Consider the following 21,717-nt stretch of genomic DNA (forward strand, 5'->3'; position numbering starts at 1 on the left):
AGTCTACCCAAAGGAAACATGGGGTGCTTTTGTACATGCTAGGGAGACACCCTGACACAACCACCTACAACCCTTCAGGACTGCCCCACCCTCCAGATGAGACCCCGCATCTTAACACAGCTTTCAAAGCCCAGGATGGCAGAGTCTCGCTGACCTCCGCTCCAGCCACTACCCCACGTTCAGCCATCCTAAACCACTAGAGGCGCTAGACCATCCGTCTCCTCCCCTGGGAACATCTGATTCTGTATCCTGGAGGGTACCACTTGACACCTTTGTGGCAAGGGGCCTCCCCTGTTTGGTGTTGGCCCCCAGTCCCAGCATCATCTCTGCTACAGTGCTGATCACACTGGGTCCCACTGTCCCCACGTCTGCTTGCCTACCAGACAGAGCTCGAAGCTGGCAGGGGCCTCATTTCCATCTGGGTCCCCCAGCTCTTACCATAGGGCTGGATGGAGGAGGTGAACTTGGGCAAGGCTTGTTAAGAAGTGAATTCTGGGAGTTTTCTCTGCCAAGCATCCACTGTGGTAAGAACTTTAGGGTGGGTTGAACCCTAACCAAGAAGTTCCTACCTAGCCTAAGGGGAGTCTGGTGGGAGGTCTGGACCCACCCGGCTACCTGGCACTCATTTACCCTCGCACACCTGCCCAGAGCTGGGCTGTGGCTTCTGCACACTAATACCTATCTCCCCCCACCACCCACAAGAAAGCCTGGAGCACCTCAGGCCCCAACCTCTCACCTCCAGCTTCTTCATCTTCAGCTGGCTTCCTCTCCAAACTGCAATGGCCGCTCACCAGCTGGAAGACCTAGGTAAGGCCCTCTCCCTACTCCATTTCCCTCAAGTCAATAGAAGCAGCGGTGTGCACTCCACATACCAAGAGCTAGGCCGCCACCAGAGGCCCCTTCAAAGTTGGTACTTGGAACCTTGACTTGTCCTTAAGATAGCCATCAGCCTGACCCCCAGCACCCACATACCCCCAACAGGCAAGAGTCCTGCCAGTGACCCAGGGGCTCAAGGGGGTGACTGGCTACTTAGTTGGATTCTCATAGATGCCCAGTGAGGCGATGGGTATCACACCCAGCTTTCCAGACGAGGGAAGGGCCTATGCAAAGGCAGCTTGGCAAGTGGCCAGGCTGGTACTTGAACCCAGAGCTATCCAACTGCAAAGCTCATGTGGCCTCTGTGGCACTGGGTACCCAGCCCAGAGGCAAGGAACAAACACTTATGGTGGTTACAGAGCATCCCTGGGGGGCTGGGGCCACTGGGATGCTACAGACCAGGAAAAGACTTGTGAAGTCTGGGACAGACTTGTGGTCAACAGGCTGCCACTCCCAAGTCTCTGCACAGGTGGAATGCTCCCCAACTTCCTCTGTCCCCCAGGTGAATGTCTCCTTCAAGACCTAGCTCAACTGCTACCTTCAGAGAATCTTCCCTGATGGCCACATGGCTGGTCTCCACCCACCTCTGCCACAGCCTAACTTCCAGCATCACCAGTGTCTGTCTCTGCCCAGCCACATTTCCTGCTTCAAAGGCAAAGCAGAGGAATGGCTCTAACACATGTGTACTGGCCCTGGGCAAATCACACAGCAGGTGTCCAGGTAAGACAGACTGGGCAGGTGCTCCTAACTGGCAGGTGTCCAGGTAAGACAGACTGGACAGGTGCTCCTAGCTGGCAGGTGTCCAGGTAAGACAGACTGGGCAGGTGTTCCTAACAGCAGCTCCCACCTTACTCCCCAGGCCGCTCCAAACCCACGAGCGGCAGCCAGGCCACCTTGGCCTCGGAGGGGATACTGCCAGCTGAGCCCACCTCTCCAGCACAGGCCCACACCCTAGTGGTTCCAGAGCCAGACCCATACCTAGCGGGGACCCAAGGCTTCTTTTCTGAGGCCTCAACCTGCTGAGGAAGCTGCTGGGCCCAGAGGCCACCAAAGCCTGGCTGCCTGGAGAGGCTACCCCAAGATCGGCCCTGGGGGCCCTTGGGCCTTGCTGGAAGGGCAGCCGCCACTATCCCCACTTCCAATCTCTTTCCACTTCCAGCAGGGCCAGGGAAGCAGGAAGACCCCTGGACCACCAGGGGCAAGAAAGAGGCAGGCAGGGGCAGCTGGCCAGGTTTGTGCTCAGACTGTATTCACACAGAGACATGTGGCAGCTTATATTGGACAAAATGGGTAATAAAAATTGGCTTTAAATATGGAAAAACTGGGACCCTGTAATCCCACGCTACCCTAACACTGGGACCAGGATGGCCATCACAGTCCGGGAGGGGCCAGGGCTGGGGCCTAGGGTGCAGGCCCACAGCCTCGCCTGCCCCCTTCTCTCTCTCTCTCTCTCTCTCTCACACACACACACACACACACACACACCACAGGCACACACTGGGAGGGGTGGATTATTGCTGGGCACATGTGTCTGTTATGAGGGGAGTCTGGAATGTTTGAGGGTTGGTCAGGGACACCCCCACCCCTACCCTTCCCCTGGCCTGGGCTGGGGTGTTTCTGCACGAGGTGTCTTCAGGACAGGGCCCAGCACAAGGGACAAGGTGACCTGGGAGCTGGAAGGCAGAGGCAGACCCATCTGGGACAGCCTGGGCAGTGGACTGAGGGGTCCCAGGGTCAGCCCAATCTCTGGTCACACTTTGGCACAGGCCTAGGGGACAGAAAGGTCCCAGATCCAGCTCTGACAGGTGCTGAGAAGGGACAGTATTGGGCCCCAGAGGTGGCGGCCTAAGCCCAGGGCGGCAGGGGCAGGCACGAGTCTCACTCGGAGGTCGGCGGTGGCAAGCACAGTGCTGGGGGCCCAGGGGCCTGGCCTGGCCCAACCTCGCCCGTCTGAGCTGGGCCTGAGGTGCCTGGAGTGTGGCAGCAGCCCCTCTGCCGGCTCCAGCGTGGGTCTTAAGAACGCTCTGGTTGCTATATACATTCGTACAAAGACATAAATACAGAAAGCCCCGAGCTCCACAGACAAGAGCTGAAGGGACGCACCTTTGTCCCAGGGACAGTCCAGGCCTTGCCAAACTCAGCCAGACCAGGGGCTGAGGGGCAGAGGGCACTGGGGACAGCTCCGGCTGTGTTCCCCAGGCCACAACTTGAGTGGACAATGGGGAAGACCACTGTGCAAAACTGTAAACAGCGCTTGGAGTAGCTGCTACCGCCAACCGCCCGGCGGGGCCTCAGGTTGGGGGCTAGAGGCGGGTGGGGAGCTCGAGGCGGGCGGGAAGCTCTTCCTCACTGTCGCTGCAGTTCCCACAGCAGTCCTGGAGGGCGGGGAAGACACGGAGGGAGAGAGGCAGAGCAGGCGCAGTTAGCTACCAGGGCCGTCACCTGGGCCGGCCCTGCCAGGGCAGACCAGGAGCTCCGTGCTCCAAGGAGGGGGCTCCCCACGAGGAGCCCAGAGCAGCAGCTCAGGCCAGACATGTGTGGACATCAGTGCAGAGGCTGCTGGCAACAGGCTGAAGTGAGGAGGACCAGGTGGATCCCAGGCTCTGCCAGGGCCCTCTCCCCTGGGGCCGGTGGAGGCAGGGCATGGGGAGACAGATGGCTAAGCAAGGCTAGCAGCTTGCAGGTGCTGGGCACGGAAGCAGTGGGGAGGGGGAGGTAGGGAGCGGGCACCAGACTTCTTTCGCCCACATCTCGCCTCTGCCATGGAAGGGCTGTCTGTGGCTCCCCAAGGCCGGGCAGCAAGGCCAACCCATGGGGAGCCCACACTGCTCACCTCTGGAAAGAGAAAAGAGGCCGTGAGCCCAGCCGGGGGTGGGGGACAGGCGGGAATGAGGCCAGAGACCCTGGGCACCGCTGACATGGCTGGAGGATGCCTACTCCCCGCGCATGCAGGCACCGGCTCTGCCTCCCACCCACCGTCCCCTGGAGCCAGGTGGGGGACCCAGGTAGGACACTGCTGGGGGTTACCTGGCGACTGAAGAGCCTCTGCAGCAGTCCCTTCTTTGGGGGTGCAGGTGGCTGGCCCTTCCAGTCCAGGTCTGGGGGAACCGAGCCATCCAGCCCGAAGACATTCAGCTCCTGGAAGCACTCGGTCTCCACCATCTGCCACAGAACAGGTAGCTGTGAGTACTGACCCCAAGGGTGCCCCTCTGGAGCCCACCCCATCAGCTGGGCAGGTCCCCACCTCATTCTGCCAGGGGATGGACACACTGCCCGTGGCAAATTTCTGGTAGAAGTCCTGGTCAGTGGCTTCCAGCTCCACACCCTTAACTGTGGAGAACTGTTCGATATCCAGAACATCCTTGCAGTAAATGGCCTGGGGCTGGGGGGACAGAGGCAGTGGTTAGACAGGAACACCACACACACCCCTCCTCGACAGGAGGGCAGCTCAACCCTGAGCTGGGGCTGGGTTTGCCCTGACCCTTGCAGCTTCCTGGTTTGCAGGTGCCCCCAGTGTTTACAGCAGCACTATTAACAATGGCCATGACATGGAAGCAACCTAAGTGTCCATCCACAGATGAGTGGGTAAAGAAGATGTGGCACATGTATATAAATAATGTACAGTGGAATATTACTCAGACATAAAAAAGAATGAAATAATGCCATGTGCAGCAACATGGATGGACCCAGAGATTATCATACCAAGTGAAGTAAGTCGTACAAAGACAAATATATTGGGCTTCCCTGGTGGCTCAGTGGTTGACAGTCTGCCTGCCGATGCAGGGGACACGGGTCCGTGCCCCGGTCCGGGAGGATCCCACGTGCCGCAGAGCGGCTGGGCCCGTGAGTCATGGCCGCTGAGCCTGTGTGTCCGGAGCCTGTGCTCCACAATGGGAGAGGCCACAGCAGTGAGAGGCCCGCGTACCGCCAAAAAAAAAAAAAAAAAAAGACAAATATATTTAACATGACATCACTTATATGTATGACATCACTTATATGTGGAATCTAAAAAAATGATACAAATGAACTTATTTACAAAACAGAAACAGACTCACAGACATAGAAAACAAACTCATGGTTATCAAAGAGGAAGGGGGGAGGATAAATAAGGAGTTTGGGATTAGCAGATATATTTTACAATATATAAAATAGATAAACATCACAGTCTTACTGTATAGCGTGGGGAACCATATTCAATCCCTTGTAATAAACTACAATGGAAAAGAATCTGAAAAAGAATATGTATACACACACATATACACATATATACATCTGTACATATATATATCTGAATCACTTTGCTGTACACCAGAAACTAATACACAACACTGTAAATCTACTACACTTCCAAAACAAAACAAAACACAAGTGCCCCATGCACTTCCTGAGCATGGCAGTCCCTTCTCTCTGAGGCCCAAGTTCCCCTCTAAACTGGGGCTCATTATCCCTCACTGCTCACTGCCTGACAAGGCTGCAGAGCTGACCCACGGTGGCCAAACAGCCCCCACAGTGCCATACGGAATCAGCAACAGGCACCCCCCTCCACCTGTATACAGCTGTCTAGGTGCAACTGGTGAGGGCAGCGCAGACTGAATCTCAGCTGGGTACTCCATGCGGGGCCTGGAGCTGATAGGTCCTCTGTCCTGGGATGTCCAATGGCATATTCCATCCCCTTCTGCTTCACAGCCAACCAAAGGATTAGAACATTCCTCCCACCTCTCTGCGCCCCCAGCCCTCTGCCAGGAGCCCACCTCACTCCAGAAGGCCACTTCTTTTTTCATCGTTACATTTTTTTCTAAGTCCTACTGTTAAGGATGTCAAAATATTATCATGTAAAATCATACAGCCGCTTTTTGGAAAAGTCTGGCAGTTCCCCAAAAGGTTAAACATAGCGTTACCATATGAGCCAGCATTCAACTTCTAGGTGTATGTCCCAGAGAAATGAAAACATATGTCCCCACAAAAACTTGTATGTGAATGCTCAAAACAGCATTATTCATCATAGCCCCAAAGTGGAAACAACCCTAATGTCAATCAACTGATGAACAAACAAAATGTGTCATATTCATACAATGGAATATTATTCAGTCATAAAAAAGGAATGCAGGACCAATAAATGCTACAACATTGGTGAACCCTGAAAACAGTATGCAAAGTGCAAAAAGCCAGTCACAAAGGACCACATATTATATAATCCCATTAATATGAAATGTCCAGAATAGGCAAATATAGAGAGACATAAAGTAGATTAGTAGGGATGTCCCTGGTGGCGCCGCAGTTAAGAATCTGCCTGCCAATGCAGGGGACACGGGCTTGAGCCCTGTTCCGGGAAGATCCCACACGCCGTGAAACAACTAAGCCCATGCACCACAACTACTGAGACTACACTCTAGAGTCCGTGAGCCACAACTACTGAAGCCTGCATGCCTAGAGCCTGTGCTCTGCAACAAGAGAAGCCACTGCAATGAGAAGCCCGTGCACCACATCAAAGAGTAGCCCCTGCTCGTCGCAACTAGAGAAAGCCCGCGCACAGCAACGAAGACACAACGCAGACACACACACACACACACACAAAAGGTCGAAGAGTGGATGCCAAGGGCCAGGGGAGGGGAGAATGGGGAATGACTGCTAATGAGTATGGGGTACTTTGCGGGGAGGGGTGATGCAAACGTTCTAAAATTGATTGCGGTGATGGTTGCACAACCTGACTATGCTAAAAGCCATTTAATTATATCCTTTCAAGGAGTGAGTTGTATGGTATATGAACTCAATAAAGCTGTTAAAAACTATATCATCATCAAGCACATTTTTCATCTGCTGCTTCTAAAAAAAGTTAAACTCCAGGGCACTGATTTTCAAGGTTGGTGTGCAGGGAAGGAGGAGTAAACTCGAGTGGCAGGGCCAGCCCTGAGGCAGGCTGCCGGAAGTCAGGCTCTCAGTTCAACTGCCCACAGCAAGGCTAAAACCGTGGGTTGCTGGTGAGACCCACCTACAAGATGCAGTTCTGCAGAGGCAGCAGCCCACTAGGTGGCCTCCCACTCCCGATCCTGCTCCCCTGCTCTGTGGCCCACACCCCCACCTCACATTCTTGCTCCACGTTCCCTGCACATGCTCATGCCAGCTACACTGGCCTTCACTGCTGTTCCACCTCTCAAGGCTGGTCCCTGTACTAGGATCTTAATGCCTGGCTGCTCCTTCTCCCTGGAATGCTCATGCCCCAAATCCTGGTACAGCTCTGTCCTTCACGTATTTTAGGCTTCTACTTAACCAACAGCTCCTCAGAGACCATCCTGTCTAGAAATACTCCCACCTCCCCACAACTCTTTTTTCACTTACTGGTTTATTTTGCTGTGTCTTCCCACTAGAACATGAAGGGAGGACTGGGTCCTGTTGACTCTATTAATTCTGAGGTCTGGTACATATGGGCACTCAGAATATTTGTTGAATGTGTAAACAATCACGTGCATGGTTGACAGCCACCAACCTGGCCTGCCCATCACCTACCTTCCTCCCCCGTGTTCCTGGTGAACTGTCAATCACAGGTCCCAGTCCTTTTACACATGAGAGGGGGGGCAAGCACGTGATCTAATCTTGGCCAATCAGAACCTTCCCTATGACTTTATACAGAGAAGCCTGAATTCAGTGGGAGAACAGTCAACAGGCTGCAGCAGAGCCAAGAGATGGAGTCCTGACAACATGGTATGAAACCCTGACATTGGCCCTACTCTGGGACTTTCTGGCCAAATGAACCAATAAGCTCCATGTTGGGCGTAAGTTTGAGTTGGGCTTCTGCCACTTAGAATTTGATGACTCGAGGATGTTTCTGCCAGGAGGATGCCTGACCCACTGAGATGCTCAGTAAATGAGTGAGACTCTGCAGAGGGGAGTGTCCTGCTCCCAGACAGGAGGTCAGCATTGCCAGGTGTAGTGGGCAGCAGATATTTTGCCAGCCCAATGGGCCTTTCCCCTGCTGGCAAGGCATCTTAGTTTTCCTTTGGGAAACCCATCTCCCACCACTGGCAGTGGCTCAGGTGGGTATAGGATCCAGGTGTGGCTGCTGAGGGGCCTCTGGGCAATCAGGCAATGAGCATCAGCCTCAGGCCTTGTTTTTCCTTTTCGGACTTCTTTTGAAATTATTGGGCAAGAGGCACTCTCTGTCTTCTAGGGTGGCTGAGCTGTTAAGATGTAGGCCTGCCACACCCTGGGGACAGCTGCCTGAAAGGGAAGCCTGCACACTGACCAGTAGTGGTCAGAGAGAGGAAGACGGAATTCCTGCAACATTGTTGGAGCCCTGGATCGGGTGGGCCAAAAGCAAGGCCTCTCCCACAGCTTTTCATTTTTCTGAGCCTGGTGAATTCTGTTTTGCTGGTTAACACACTTGAGTTTTCTAACACTTGCAATGAGGGTGTCCCAACCAATCCTCCAAGAGCCCCCAACCCTTCCCGCTCACCCCTGCCCCCCAGCCAGGGCTTGGCCCTGCCCTCGGCAGGAGGGGGCAGCACTCACATCAGGCTTGAAGGGTGGTTCTAGCATGCCGGCTCCCAGCCGCTTGAAGTTCAGCTTCTTGAAGAGGGGGTGCTCCTTCACCTCGCGGGCACCGCCCCCCCCACACCCCAGGCGCTCAGCAGGGTCCTTGCAGAGGAGCTACAGCAAGGCAGGGTGGTCAGGGTAGCCCCGGGAGAGGCGCCCCCAGCCCCAGCCCTGGCCGGTTGGGCCTCCTGCTGGCTGCTGTACCTGGGAACAGAGCGAGCGGGCCTGCGGGGAAAAGTGCTCTGAGTACTCCTCGGGCACCTCCTTTACCAGCCGCTCCACCTCCTCCCGCTTAATCTTCTTTTTTCTCTGCTGGAAGGGTGACTGGCCTGCGATCATCTCGTACAGGAGGCAGCCTAGCGCCCACCAGTCCGGGCTGAATGTGTACCGTTCGTTCTTCACCACCTCTGGGGCTGGGAGGGACAGCACAGGAGTTAAGACGGGGCAGGAGGCGGAATTGTGCCCCGGGGCCCCAGGAATGCCCAGCATGCATGTCAAGGTGGGGTAACCAGCTCAGACACCCACTGGCACCACCCAGGCAGGCAACATCAGCAGCCCGGTGGGGACTGAGGTGAGTTGGAGAGCACACATCCCATCAAAGTGCGCTGGTATGGCCCTGCAGGGGGCCACGTCTTCTGACTTTTCAAGAGAAGTCAGAAATCCGTATTTTTAACATGAAGCTGTCTGGGTTATCAAATGTTGGCAATCAATTCAGATTGTTTGAACAACAATTTGATTTAAACACAGATGGAGGCCAAATTAGGCCTAGTGTGGCTGCCAGTTTGCAACCTCTAGATTTAATATCAAAGAGAGGAAAGAAGACAGCAACTGATTTGCTGGATAGCTACTGCCTGCCAGGACAGGCAGGTAGGGATTTTTGCCTCTACTACCTCTTTTCATCTTCAAGGCAACCCTGGGAGTAGGTGATGATCACTTTACAGTCAGGGAAAGTGAGGCTGGGAGAAGCAGAATGTCCGGCCCGAGGACACATAACAAGGAAGAGGTGGAGCCCATAGCTGGAGCTCTGTCTATTGTGTCACATGGTCCCAAGGGGAATTTGGGGCCACATCTTGGCCTCCGCCACAGATGGGCACTCCCACTTCTAGCATGGGCAGGTCTCGGGAGTGGAGAGCCGGGGCCATGGAAACAGGTATGAGGCCCTTGTCTTTCACTGGTAGCCACCTGTAGGCCCGGCCAGTAGGAGTAGCTCAATGAATATGTAGTGAGTGAATGCTGTGGATTCACAGTGTGTGGGGCCCTGGCTGAGTCTTGGTCTCCTCATCTATAAAAGAAGAACATCAGCTCTTTCTATTTCCTGAGGTACAGGAGACTTCCCAACAGGGGTGGTGGGACTGGGCCCAAGACAGATAGAGGACCCAGGAGGCTGGCGGGCCAGAGGGAAGGGAGACTCACCCATGTAGCCCACAGTACCCACACGGCCTTTGATCGTCTGGCCCTCAGGTACGTGCACTGCCAGCCCCAGGTCGGAGATGCGGATGTGACCTGAATGTGGATGGAGAAGCAGGGAGGCCCGTTAGGCAGGTGGGCCAGACCTCCCCCATGCCTCTCCCACCCTTTGTGGCCCCTCACCCACCGTGGTCATCTAGTAGGATGTTCTCTGGCTTTAGGTCCCTGTGGGGAGAGAAGGGCAGGATCAGATGCTGCTCAGTTTGCCCAGCAGCCAGACAGGGCCACCCCCTCCTAGCTCGCTCACCCCCTAGGATGGGATGTGCAGCAAGGTGTGGGAGCCTTTTGTTGCCAGAAGACAGACAGCCCTGCCTTCCCTGGCAGCAGCCCCAACCTGAGGGAGCAGATGAAGGATCTATGCAGCCAGGACTCCTGGGACTCGCTAGGCAAGTGGAAGGCAGTTCCCACTCAGAGGGAAGCTTCCCAGACATCACCAGCAGCTTTGTTCACCTCTAGTGCTCTCCCTCCACTCTGGTGGCTAACTCTACCTTTTCCATCTGTCAAATGAGGCTACTCATCCATCTCCTCATGGAGCTGTTGTGAGGCTCAAATGAAATCATCACCAGTAATAGTAGTAAGAGGAGCTCTCCACTACCGAGTTCTATGTACTTTACAGCATTATCTCATTCATTCCCTACAACAACCTGAGAAGCAGGAGTTATATATAGTCTTTGCTTCCCAGGAAAGAAAATGGTGTTGTGAGCAGGGAGCTGAGTGGCCAAGGTCACAGAGTGAGAGAGGGGCGACAATGCCGGGATTCACACGTGGTCAACCAGACCCCAGAGCCTGGGTTCTGAGCCTCTCAAGTCTGCCTAGTGTGGGTGAGTGTGGAGTCCCCAGCCAGAGCCCAGACAGACTTGCGCCTGCAGTGACAGCCCCAGCACACCAACATCTCTCTGCAGCCTCCACCCAAGCCCAGTTGCGGCCCCTGGCCAGGAGGGCCACACCCCTGCACCTGTACACGATGCGTTCCCGGTGCAGGTCCTCCAGGCCGCAGCAGATCTCTGCCGCGTAGAAGACGGCCCGAGCCTCGGGGAAGCCAGCCTGGCCCATGTGGTAGATGTGGAACTTGAGGTCGCCTCCGTTCATCAGCGTCAGCACCAGGCACAGCGCGTCCTTGGTCTCATAGGCGTAGGCCAAGCTCACCTGTGACCAAGAGGGTCCGAGCCCTGAAGCAGGGGCCGTGGGCCACCTGGTGGGGGGGCTGGTGCCAGCCGCCCGAAAAATCCTTCTTAGTACCACTCCCTGGGGCCCAGCCTGCTCCCTAGGCCAGGTGTCAATTCCCCAAACCCACCCTTCCCAGGCATCTCTGAGGACAAGGGAGGCAGTTGTGCCTAGAGGGGGCCTGTGGCAGGGAAGAGATCTTAGTCCAGCGAGTGGGGAGAGCAGGCGTGGCCAGGGGAAAGGGAAGGGTCTCCTGTCTGTACTTACTACAAACCTACTGTTCACTTTCTCCAGGATCTGCTTCTCATTGAGGGCCATGGCCTCCCCTTTCCTCTTCTTGATCCGCTTCTTCTCCAGCTTCTTGCAGGCGTACATCTTGCCTGTTGCCCGCACCTGGCAGGCACATACCTGTAGCCAGGGTAGATGGGGCAAATGGGGACCAGCTGTGCCCTTCCTGGGGGTACAGGGGCTCAAAGGGGGAAGGGGCTTGTCAGGGTCCACCCTACCCCACCTCTGCACTCTGCTGGGCTCTGGCCTGGCCACTCACCTCCCCAAAGCCACCTTTGCCCAGGACTCGGTACTGCCTGAAGGTGTTTTTGGTCACTGGCTGCCTGTGGACAAGGGGTTGGGGATCAAACACTAGCTGATCAGGGGCCTGACGCCCATGAGAGCCCCCACAACCTGGCCTGGCCCAGCCCAGCCCAGCCTTCAAGGAGCTCACCTTTCCAGCCACTTCCACTGCAGGAAACGGTTGAAGTAGATGCTGTCGAGGTAGTCGGTATAAGGGGCCACACTCAGGTACTCGTGGGTCAGCCTATCGAGAAGACCCAGCCCACTGGTCAGCCCCTGACTCCCCAAGTTCTTGGCTTGATGGGCCAGGCCCCCTGTTGTGTGTATGCTCAGCCTGAAACGCAGCATCCTCAGCCAGCCCTCTTGCTAACCCACCTAGGTGGGAGACATGCATCCTGGCTGAAGCCCAAGAGGCTACAGAGAGGGGAGGCAACCTGCCCAAGGTCACAGAGCTGGCGTAAGGCTGGGGTGAGGGGCTGAGCTTCCTCACCACCTGCTGAACTGTTCACAGCCTTCTGGGTCCACAGAAACCCACCCGTCAGGACACGATTCTCAGCCTATGGGCAGGGAGAGGCTTACCGGGTGAGCTCCTGGAAGAGGTCTTTGCAGGGCCCCTGCTCCAGCCGCTGGGCACAGTTAGTCACCAGTTGCCGGGGGACGTCAGGGATGAGGTCGGGACCCTAGGGACAAGCCACAGACATGTCAGTGCAGGGGCTCCCTTGGCCAGCCACCCACTCCCAGGGCAGAGACCTCGGGACTGTGCTGGGGTGGCTATGGGCTGGAGGTGCGCCAGCCTGCCCAGTTGCTGAACTTGGTTTCTGCTGTTCCCCTTGAGGCAGGGTGAAGCAGAGCTGCTGGCAGGCTGCAGGGTCCAGAGCCCCAGCCCACCCTCCTGGGCTCCATGCCTGCAATGCTGCCTGGTGAGCCTGGAGCAGCTCCAGGGCACTCTCTGCCTGAGCTGTGGTCAATCCTCTCCCCATCACTGAGCTCTACCCGCTGCCATCATCCCTCCATCAGTGCTCACTTACCGTGTGGCTCAGAAAATTCTGCATTAGCCGCCACCCACACTCCTTCCGCTTCTCATCAGGGGTCACTTCATAGTCAGCCTGCGGGGTGGGAGGCAGAGAAGCTTGGGGTTTGGGTACAGCAACAGGTGTGGGGAGATGGGGCACATGTGGCCCGGGACCTCTGCCCACCCTTGGTGTTGGGCTGGGCTGCACTCACCACCCCGTCCAGGAAGGCAATGCAGCGGGTCAGCTCGGGCCTCGTGGCGCAGAACTCTCGGAACAGCAGGCGCCCGATGGGCTGCCGCTTGCACAGGCTGTGGTAGTCACACTCTGCAGGCAGGGGTGGGAGCTGTTGGATTTCTGGACCTGGAGCCCACCGGCAGGGCACTCCTGTCCACACCACCAGGCCCGGGGCCCTAACAACAGCTTCCAGCCCTGCAGTATGGCAGCCATTGTCTCCTTTAGAACCCTCACCACAGCAATGAGGTGGCACTACTGTTACTGCCATCATAGCTTGGGACTCCGAGGCCCAGAGAGGATAAGTAATTAGCCCAAGGTCACACAGCCAGGAGTGTGGCTCCAGAGCTGGGGTCCTCACTTCCAGCCGCTGTCTCCTGGTTCACACCACTTGCATACGTCACAGTTGGGGTTGGGTGTGGTCTGTGAGGTTCCGGCCCGGCTTGGGCCCGGCCCACACCTGCTGACTGCCTGGCGAAAGTGTGGGAGGAAGCTGTGGCTTCCGGCGAGCTCGAGGCTAGGCCTCCTTCCCGGCGGTGGAAGCAGCCATGGTGTACTCCTAGCCCACGTGCAGGCCTTCAGAGGGGGCCTGGCCCTTCTCGTTAAGGTTTTGCGGGGCACCTGCAGGGCCAGGCTGGGTGGGGCTGAGCACAGGCCTGGGGCTCCCCGGGCAGTCGGTGAGGGCTGACTCCAGCCCCTGAAGCACCCTCCGCTCCATCCTGCGAGCCCTGCTCGCCTGAGGCCCTCCCTTCCGCTGCTTCCCTCAGATCGCCCCCAATCTGACCCCGTCCTCCTCCCCACGCCTACCCCAACCACCCGCTGCTGTCCTATGTGCTCTCTGCCCTCCACCCAGCCCAAGCCCAGGAACTGAAACTGGGTTGGTGGTGCGGCCTCAATTTCTCTGCTCCCCAAAACCCCCAACCCTGCCCCTCCACCCTGAGGCAAGGTCTTGGGGGAGGCCCCGTGGCACCAGCAAGGCCCTCTCACCTCTTCACCCCAGCCCCCGTCTCTACCCAGGTCTCACCAATGTTGAGCCGCAGCTCTTCGCACTGGCTGATATGAGGGAACTGCAGCATCTGACGCCATTTCTTGCTTTTGCCTTTGCGATTCCCGCCACCACCTGTGGAAGCAAACAGGTGCTGGGTCTCGAGTCCCGCCACTGCCGTGCCTCCCCTCCACCCTCAGTGCAATCCAGAGGCCTTCAGGGTCCAGCCTAGGCCCAGTCCACTCTGGGAGGCACCTCGGGCCTTCCTTCCGTGTGCTGCAACATGCCCTCGCTGGGTTCCAGGACAAACATGGGCCCCTAGGCCCACCTGCTAGGGGCTTCTGGGCTGGAAGAGCCAAGAGGGGCATGAGGCCAGCCACTGGGGGAGAGTGGGGTTTCCAGGTAGCTTTGGCAGGCCTCAGCTTCTTCCTACCAGGTAGGAGTTTCCCAGGTGAAGAAAGAGAAGGACACGATAGTGGTGGGAACTGTGTAAGTCAAGGCCCAGAAGGGAGATGTTCCAGGACATGTGGGACATGCCTGAGAGATGCCAGAGGCAGAGGGCAGCCTGGGTCACCAGGTAGGCTCCAGGCCCCTATTACGAGGCCCTGCATCAGAGCTATCAGAGACGCAAACAAAGTGGTGGCAGGAGGGTTGACACTCAGGATCCCTACCCCTGCTTTCCTGGTCCTGCTACCTGCCTCATTTTACCTAGCTGACCCCTCATCTGTAGCTGCTGAGACCAGGGTAGCAGCTCAAATGCCTACAGAGCCAGACAGGTACAGTAAATGTGGGCCAGATGGTAGACAACAGGGAGTGGTGAGGAGTGTGGGAACTGGACCCGGCATGCCGCTTCAAACAGGGGCAGCTGCAGCACAACCACGGCTGACTGCTTGATTGTTACTAGGCAGGAATGCTGGCCCAGTGTGGCCAGCTCTTTTGACTTTTCAAAATCAGCTGAGACTCTGGACTGTTCCATGAAATATTGGTTCCTATATTTTAAAAAACCCACTGCAGCCCAATAAATAAAACATGTTAGAGATCTAGCTAGATGTGGCCTGTGGGCCATGAGGTTGAAAATGGTGGAAGGAGCCTGAGTCTTGGAATCTTACAGACCTGGTTTGAATCTCCACTTTACACTTCAGGCCCATCACTTGCTCTCTAGGAACCTCAATTTCTCCATGTGTACTTCAGGTCCAGAGCCATCTCCAGAGGTATTGTGATGGTGACCAGGAGAGTCTCTGTCCAGTACCCAGCAGAGCTGTGGCAAGAGGTGGGTCCCAGCTCCAACAACTCAGTGGCAACCTCAGGCCACCACTATCCCTTGCCTGGCCTCAGTTTCCCCAGCCTTGTTTCCATCTGGCCTGGCTGAAGGCAGGTGGTGCAGGAGGAGCCACCGTCTAGGGAGAGGGCAAGGCTGGGTCCTCCAATAGGCTGCCTGACCTAAGCTGCCTGGAAGAGGAAGTGTTGTAGGGTACCCATTGGGAAACCTGCTAGCAGCCCTCCTGCAGCCTGCACCCAGCATACCCCACAGTCATTGCTCCACTGTGAGTGAGCAACAGACCCCCACCCCCCAACCCAGGGCAAGGCCTCCCCAGAAGGGGAACTCCTCCCCCACCTCTCCATCCGCCTGCTACCCCCATCACTTACTTCCTCCTCTCCCTCCTCCCAGCCACATCAAGGCAGCAGCAGAGTCACATGCAAATATCCTGTCCTGGAACTGCCACCAGAGTCAGTGGGGCTCCTCCCCACCCCAGCCTGGTCCCCTCCCCGTGCCTCTGGGGGCCTGGGAAAGGAAGGAGGACTAAGTGAGGGTTCACACCTCCAGTGCTGTCCCACTTCATCCTCATAGCAATCCTTCCAGACCTGGCCCAATTTTATGAGAAAACCGAGGCCCTGAAATGAGGAGTCAATTGGTCCAAGATTACGAAGGCTGGAGGTCCCAGAGTCAGGACTTGAACCCAGTTCCCTAGGACCACAACCCAAGCTCTTCTCCCACCGCAAACATGCCTGGCATCAGGTGTCAACTGAATACATGCAATCCCAAATCACTCAGGGCCTCAGATCACTTGGGAAGCTGGCAAAGGCCTGGGGTCCAAGCTGTCAGCCAGCTCATGAAGTGATTCCAATGCACTCAATCTACAGACCAGGGTTCAAAACTCAGTGACAACTGGGATTTCCTTTAGTTTTCAGGTCCCACCCTCAACCATCCCACAAAAAGAGTTACTGAAGTTCAGAGAGAAGAGACTTGTCTAGAGCCACCCAGGTGAGAGGGACAGAGCCAGGTTGGAGTAAGGATTCTCCAGTGAAGGCATTGGTCTCAGTCTGGCCATAACCCCCTATGCCTCCTGAGGAAGCCTATCAGAAGGTGCCCACACTCTCTAGTTAGGCAAGGCAGTGTTCTCAGCAGGCCTGAGGCCTGAACTGGCTACAGTCCTAGGGAGGGAGGCCTGGCCAGGCTCTCCCCACCCCTCCTCCCTGGATGGCTGGATGACGAGGCAGAACAGAATCGGCAGATGCCCCCAGAGGCTGGGAGGAAGGCCTAGCCCCAGGACTCGATAATGGACAGGAGATAAGGAAGGCTCTGGGCACTGAGGACCCAGACTGCCATGCCCATTTCCAGGCAGCACTTCCCCAGGGTCAACATGCACTGGGCAGGCAGGGGGCACCAGATGCTGTGCCAGCTGGGGGTTCCTCTGGGTTTCCTACAGACTGCATTGGGGACATCCTGTGTCCTAGGCGTGAGTCAACCAGTCTCATTGTGTGTCCTTGGGGCTAGTCACTGATCTAAGCCTCAGTTTCCCACCTGTAAAATAGGTCAGAAAGGCGAAGCAGATGTCTTTTTCAGCCTGAAACCCCAGCAAAGAGTCCTGACCTCCCTGCCCTAGAGTTCCAAAAAGAAGTGTCTTCTCTGCTGGTCCCTGGCAACCTGGACAGGATAGGGCACAGAGTAGGTGTTCGGTGATTATGTTACTGAGGTGAACAGTGGCAGGTGAGGGGCAGACTGACCGCAAGGCAATGAGGATCAAGTCTGGTCCCTATGCATCCCCAGGATCCTCATAGAGCAGGTGCCTGGTAATGTCTGAGGAGCTCAGCAACACTAGGTTCACAAGACAGGCTCCCTCTGCCAGGCCTTGCACTTAACAGTCCTACCAGCCTGGCATGCCTCCCTTCATTCAAAACTCAGCTTCCAGTTTTTTCTGTGCCCATCTGCCCCACTACTCCCGAGGGCAAAAACTGTGACCCATTCACCTCTGTCCCCAGTGTCCTGAGGCACCGAGCAAGTGGCAGTCATGCTGGTAGCATATATGACCAGCAGTTTCCCCACCTCGCAAAGGCTGTGCTACGGCAGAGCCTCGGTTAATTTATTTTCCAAACCTTTTACCCTGCACCAACTTTGTGCCGGCCCAGGCTGGGCGCCGGAGTCTGGGCCCGGGCACGTGGGGTGTGGGCTGCCCCTTTCCCTTCCTGGGGCATCTTCTTACCTCTTACCTGGGAGAGGGCTCAGAGAGGCTCTCCCGGGGCTGGGGTCCCACCCTTCCCTCTTCCTTCCTCTCTCCTCCTCTCACTCCCTCACCACGACCCCACCTCCTCGCCGCGCGGGCGGCGGCATGACCCACCCCTTGCTGGGCTCCAGCTCCCGGGGGGCAGGTGCGGAGAAAGAGGACCACAGGCCGGAAGGGCTCGTGTCTGCGCGAGGTGCGGGGCACGGAGCGAGCTGCCCTAGGGGATCGGGCGGCTGAGGCACCCGGTCGAGCTCTGAGGCCGCGCGCCCGCGTTCTCCTCACCCAACAGCCTCACCTTCCCGGGCCTTGAGTAGCACCGTGTTCGCTACGATGTTCTCGAGCTCCATGGGCTGCGGCGCCGCCGGGCCCGCCGGGCCGCGCCACCGGCCGGGATTGCGCGAGGGAGCCGGGGCCGGATGGCGATCGGCGCGGCTCGGCTCGGCTCGCAGTGACCGCGCCGCGGCCTCCCGGGCCTCCCCGGCCGCCGCCGCCCGCCGAGCACTCTGCGCCCCCTCCCGGGGGCCACCCCTGCGCCGGCACGCCCCGCCCCGGCCCGCCCACTGTTTACTTTACTCAGCCAATAACCGGGAGAGCGCTCGCCGCGCCGTCTTCCCATTAGACAGCCTCTTCATCATCCCCCGCCCCCAGAGCCAGGAATTCGTTCAAAGGAACAGGGGGCGGGACTTAAAACGTCACCTCTTCCTGGTTGGTCTGCGGTGGGGTTCAGCCTCTACGTTCGAATTTCTGGGCCTTCGTAGGATACCAAACTGCCAATTAGGGCCGAGCCCTCCGCTGGGACAAAAGAGGTGGGTCCTCTGGGTCACGCCCCGGATCTCTTGTATTTGATTGGATGAAAGAAGCGTCAGTCATTCTCAGCTTTGCACTCTGATTGGGCCATTAGATGTGGGTGTGGGCCAGGTCCTTTTGGCTCGCCTTGGCTTGTCCAGGGTTTGTAGGGGATGCGCTTGGTATCTTGGGCCTCTTGCAGGCCAGCCTCAAGCAAGTTCGGGCCGTGTATCCAGCCGTATTCCTTTGGGCCGGCCCATTCTGGAGGGCGCACATCGTTAGCAGGGAGAGGCCCACAGGAGGGTGCCGGCTTTCCGAGCTGCTCCCAGGCCTCCAGGCCGGCCACCGCGGGCGCCCCAGCCCCGCCCCACCCCGCCCCCACAGCCGGATGTTGTGATTTCTCTCCACCCACACGGCCTTGTCCGCCCTCGGCCTCTGCTGCCTTATAAGGCAGCGCTACCACCCCAAGACGTAGGGAATGAGCTCACACCCATTATATAGGTGGGGAACTGAGGTCCAGTGGAGGGCTGCGGGCCTAGGACTAGGGAGAAAACAACGCCGAAATTTTACAGCTAATCAACACCTTCTAGCTAAACATCCTACTCCCTCCACCCTCACTTCACACACCAGGAAACGGAGGCTTGCCCAAACTTGCGGGTAAGGCAGAGTCCTATTCAACTAGGCTTCTCTGATTCCTATCCATTCATTCATCCAAAAATACAGAGCATGCACTTTGTGCCAGGCACTGGGCCAGGTGCTAGGGAATACAGTGGTGCCAGCAAGATAGTCAATCTCTCTGCCTACCTGCTAGAAGGGGGATAAATATGGTAATCCTATGTGTAAACAAATAAATGGTATGGTCTGAGGGAGTGACAAGTGCTATTAAGACATTAAGACAAAATAGGGGAAATGGTCTCAGGGTGTGACATTTGAGCAGATCCAACCACACAAAGATCTAGGGGAACAGTGTCAAGCAGAGGCAACAGCAAGTGCAAAGCTTTGAGCCTAGAGTAAGTTTGGTATGTTCAAGGAACAGGAAGAAGGCCTGTGTAGCTTCAGGGCCCAAAGTCTGAGATGAGTTGAAGGAGCAGGGATTCTAGGTAGATCCTGAAAGGCTTTGTAAACCATGGAGAGGAGTTTGTTTGTTTTTCTTAAATGAAATGTGGAGCCTTTGAAAGGATGATTTATACTTTTATTTATTTTATTTTTAGGCCATGTGGCATGTGGGATCTTAGTTCCCGACCAGGGATTGAACCCACACCCCCTGCATTGGGAGCACGGAGTCTTAACCACTGGACCGCCAGGGAAGTTCCTGACTTATACTTTTAAAAGATCACTCTAGCTAGTAGACTTTCAGGGGGCCAAGAGTGGAAGCAGAGTGAGCAGTTGGGAGCCTACTGAATTCCAGGAGCGAGAGGATGGTTGCTTGGACTGAGAAGGTGGCAGTGGACATGGAGAAAAGTGCATGGATCTAGGATACTTTGGGGAATAAAGAAAAGTACTTTGAAGGAAGGAAACCCAGTGGTCAGTAGGACAAAGGGCAGGTACCTCACCCAGTGAAGGGTGTTGTGTCTAAGTGAGACCTGAGAGTTAAGTGAGAATGTGCAGGTTTCAGAGGTAACTGGAGTGGGAGGGAAAGAGCCTCTGGCTAGAGGGCTAGCACATGTTCAGAGTTCTGTAGAGGAAGGTGGTTAAGGGCTCATGCATTTGGCACCTGAGGGCAGAGCATTGAACTAGACTTTCAGGTACACATTGGGGTGTGCATGGGGAGGCCTTGAAGAGGCCTGGATCAGGGAGGTCCTTGGAAGCTAGGTAAGGAGTCTGGACTTCATTTTGAGAGTAGTGGGGAGCTGTCCAGGGTGTGCTAAACCAGGGAGTAGTTTGATCATATTTGCTGACTCAGCCACACTGTGCTAGGGGTGAGGTGAAGGGTGGGGAGAGAGGGGCCTAGGCTGACTTGTAAACACCGATTGTTTTGACGCCCAGCATCTGAACACCCCTCCCCTTTGGGAGGAAACCTATAAAATGCAGAGGCAGGCCCTGCTTTCCACTAGGGAAATCAGAGAGGAGGCAGAATTTCCTCTCTAAGGTCCCTGGTACCTGGAGCGTTTCCAATGTTTGCAAGCAGGTCTTTGAAATCCAAAGCAAGTGATTAACATAAGACATCAGAGGACCATTTAGGGTTCATTATGGTGGCAGTGGAAGAAGAGGGGGAGGTGGTCGAGCCAGGCCCTTCCTGGGGTAGGGAAATTCAGCAAGCACCCAAGAGCATCCAATCAGTTCCTTGTCTGCCTAAGTTACCCAGAATCAGCTTCATTGTTTAGAGCCAAGTATCCTGAGTAAGACAGGTGGGAGGCCCTTTTAATAGGAATCACTGGAGAGAGGAATGATGCACTGTGCTGGGGCAGTGGCCAGTGGGTGCAGACAAGTGGCCAGGTTGAGAGCTATCACAGAGCTCGAATGAATAAGACTTGGTGATTGATATGGGGTGAGGAGGGGATGGTATCACACACAACTCTTGGGTTCTGACTCTTCAACCCGTTCTCTAGCTATGACCAAAGTGATCCTTTTTAAAAGGGAAGTCTGCCACCATTCGTCTGACATATGCACTTCTAGGGTTTATCCTACAAATATAATTGCACTCAAGCAAAATAAGAAATGAATGTTCAGGGTTGTTCACTGCAGCATTGTCCAAAAACACCAAATGTACTAATTGTCCTTAATAGGGACTAGTTAAGTAAAATTTGGTCCTTTCCTGTACAGGAATACTATGTAGCTTTAAAAAAAAAACTGTCGGGGTGCTCTTCATGTACTGATATAAACAATCTCCAAGATATATTGTTAAATAAAAAAAGTGGGACTTCCCTGGTGGTCCAGTGGCTAAGACTCCATGCTCCCAGTGCAGGGGGCCTGGGTTCAATCCCTGGTCAGGGAACTAGATCCCGCATGCCTCAACTAAAAGATCCTGCATGCCGCAACTAAGACCTGGCACAGCCAAATAAATAAATTAAATAAATATTTTATAAATCTTAAAAAAATTGAAAAAAGCAAAGTACAGAACAGTGGGTAGGGTTTGCTAGTAGTTGTATACAAAAGGTCAGGATAGGCTAGGTTATGCTGCAGTAACAAACAATCCCCAAATTTCAGTGACTTAAAGCAACAAAAGTTAACTTCTCAGGTACACCTTGTGTCCAGTGCAGGTTGTTGGGAAGTTGGGAGGCTCCACTAGGAGTAGTCACTCAGGGACCCAGGACACTAGAGACTCCCTGTCAATCTGCGCTTCTGCAATGTCAGGCAGTAAAAGGAAATGTGGGGAATCATATGATGGCCCTTAAAGCTTGCATCTGAAAGTGACACAAGTCACTTCTGCTCACATTTCATTGGTTAAGGCAACCACATGGCCACAACTAAGTTGAGAAGGGTGTGGAGGTCCGACACTACTGTGGGAGATTGTATTTTCCAAAGATGAATGTAGCAATACACTCCCATCCCACAGGCATTTCTGCAGTGTGACCTTGCCACCCACACAGCAAGAGGTGGGCTCTCATTTCCCTGTCCTTACTTCTGGCCTGGCTTTAGTGACTCTTGTCAT

At 55.6% G+C, this 21,717-nt stretch overlaps 1 protein-coding gene across 4 annotated transcripts; it reads right to left on the bottom strand.

The window, feature by feature from the left end:
• Nucleotides 1-2,104: 2,104 nt before the first annotated feature.
• Nucleotides 2,105-17,829, bottom strand: GRK6 (G protein-coupled receptor kinase 6). 4 transcript variants are annotated; one of them, XM_067732695.1, is made up of 16 exons: nucleotides 17,635-17,829; nucleotides 13,876-13,971; nucleotides 12,832-12,944; nucleotides 12,636-12,713; nucleotides 12,187-12,287; nucleotides 11,759-11,851; nucleotides 11,585-11,648; nucleotides 11,312-11,445; nucleotides 10,829-11,077; nucleotides 10,001-10,038; nucleotides 9,820-9,909; nucleotides 8,611-8,819; nucleotides 8,383-8,520; nucleotides 4,121-4,258; nucleotides 3,904-4,038; nucleotides 2,105-3,251 (listed from the first exon to the last, which is right to left on the bottom strand). In XM_067732695.1, exons 1-16 carry the CDS (start codon nucleotides 17,684-17,686, stop codon nucleotides 3,180-3,182), a joined length of 1,800 nt encoding a protein of 599 aa, XP_067588796.1. In that variant the 5' UTR covers nucleotides 17,687-17,829; the 3' UTR covers nucleotides 2,105-3,179. The 4 variants fall into 4 exon arrangements, with proteins under 4 accessions (XP_067588796.1, XP_067588798.1, XP_067588797.1 ...); XM_067732697.1 differs by having other exon boundaries at nucleotides 2,105-3,711; XM_067732696.1 differs by having other exon boundaries at nucleotides 10,829-11,019; nucleotides 11,305-11,445; nucleotides 17,635-17,828.
• Nucleotides 17,830-21,717: the final 3,888 nt, after the last annotated feature.

The sequence above is a fragment of the Pseudorca crassidens genome, chromosome 3 (genome assembly GCF_039906515.1).
Source record: "Pseudorca crassidens isolate mPseCra1 chromosome 3, mPseCra1.hap1, whole genome shotgun sequence".
Classification (NCBI taxonomy): domain Eukaryota; kingdom Metazoa; phylum Chordata; class Mammalia; order Artiodactyla; family Delphinidae; genus Pseudorca; species Pseudorca crassidens.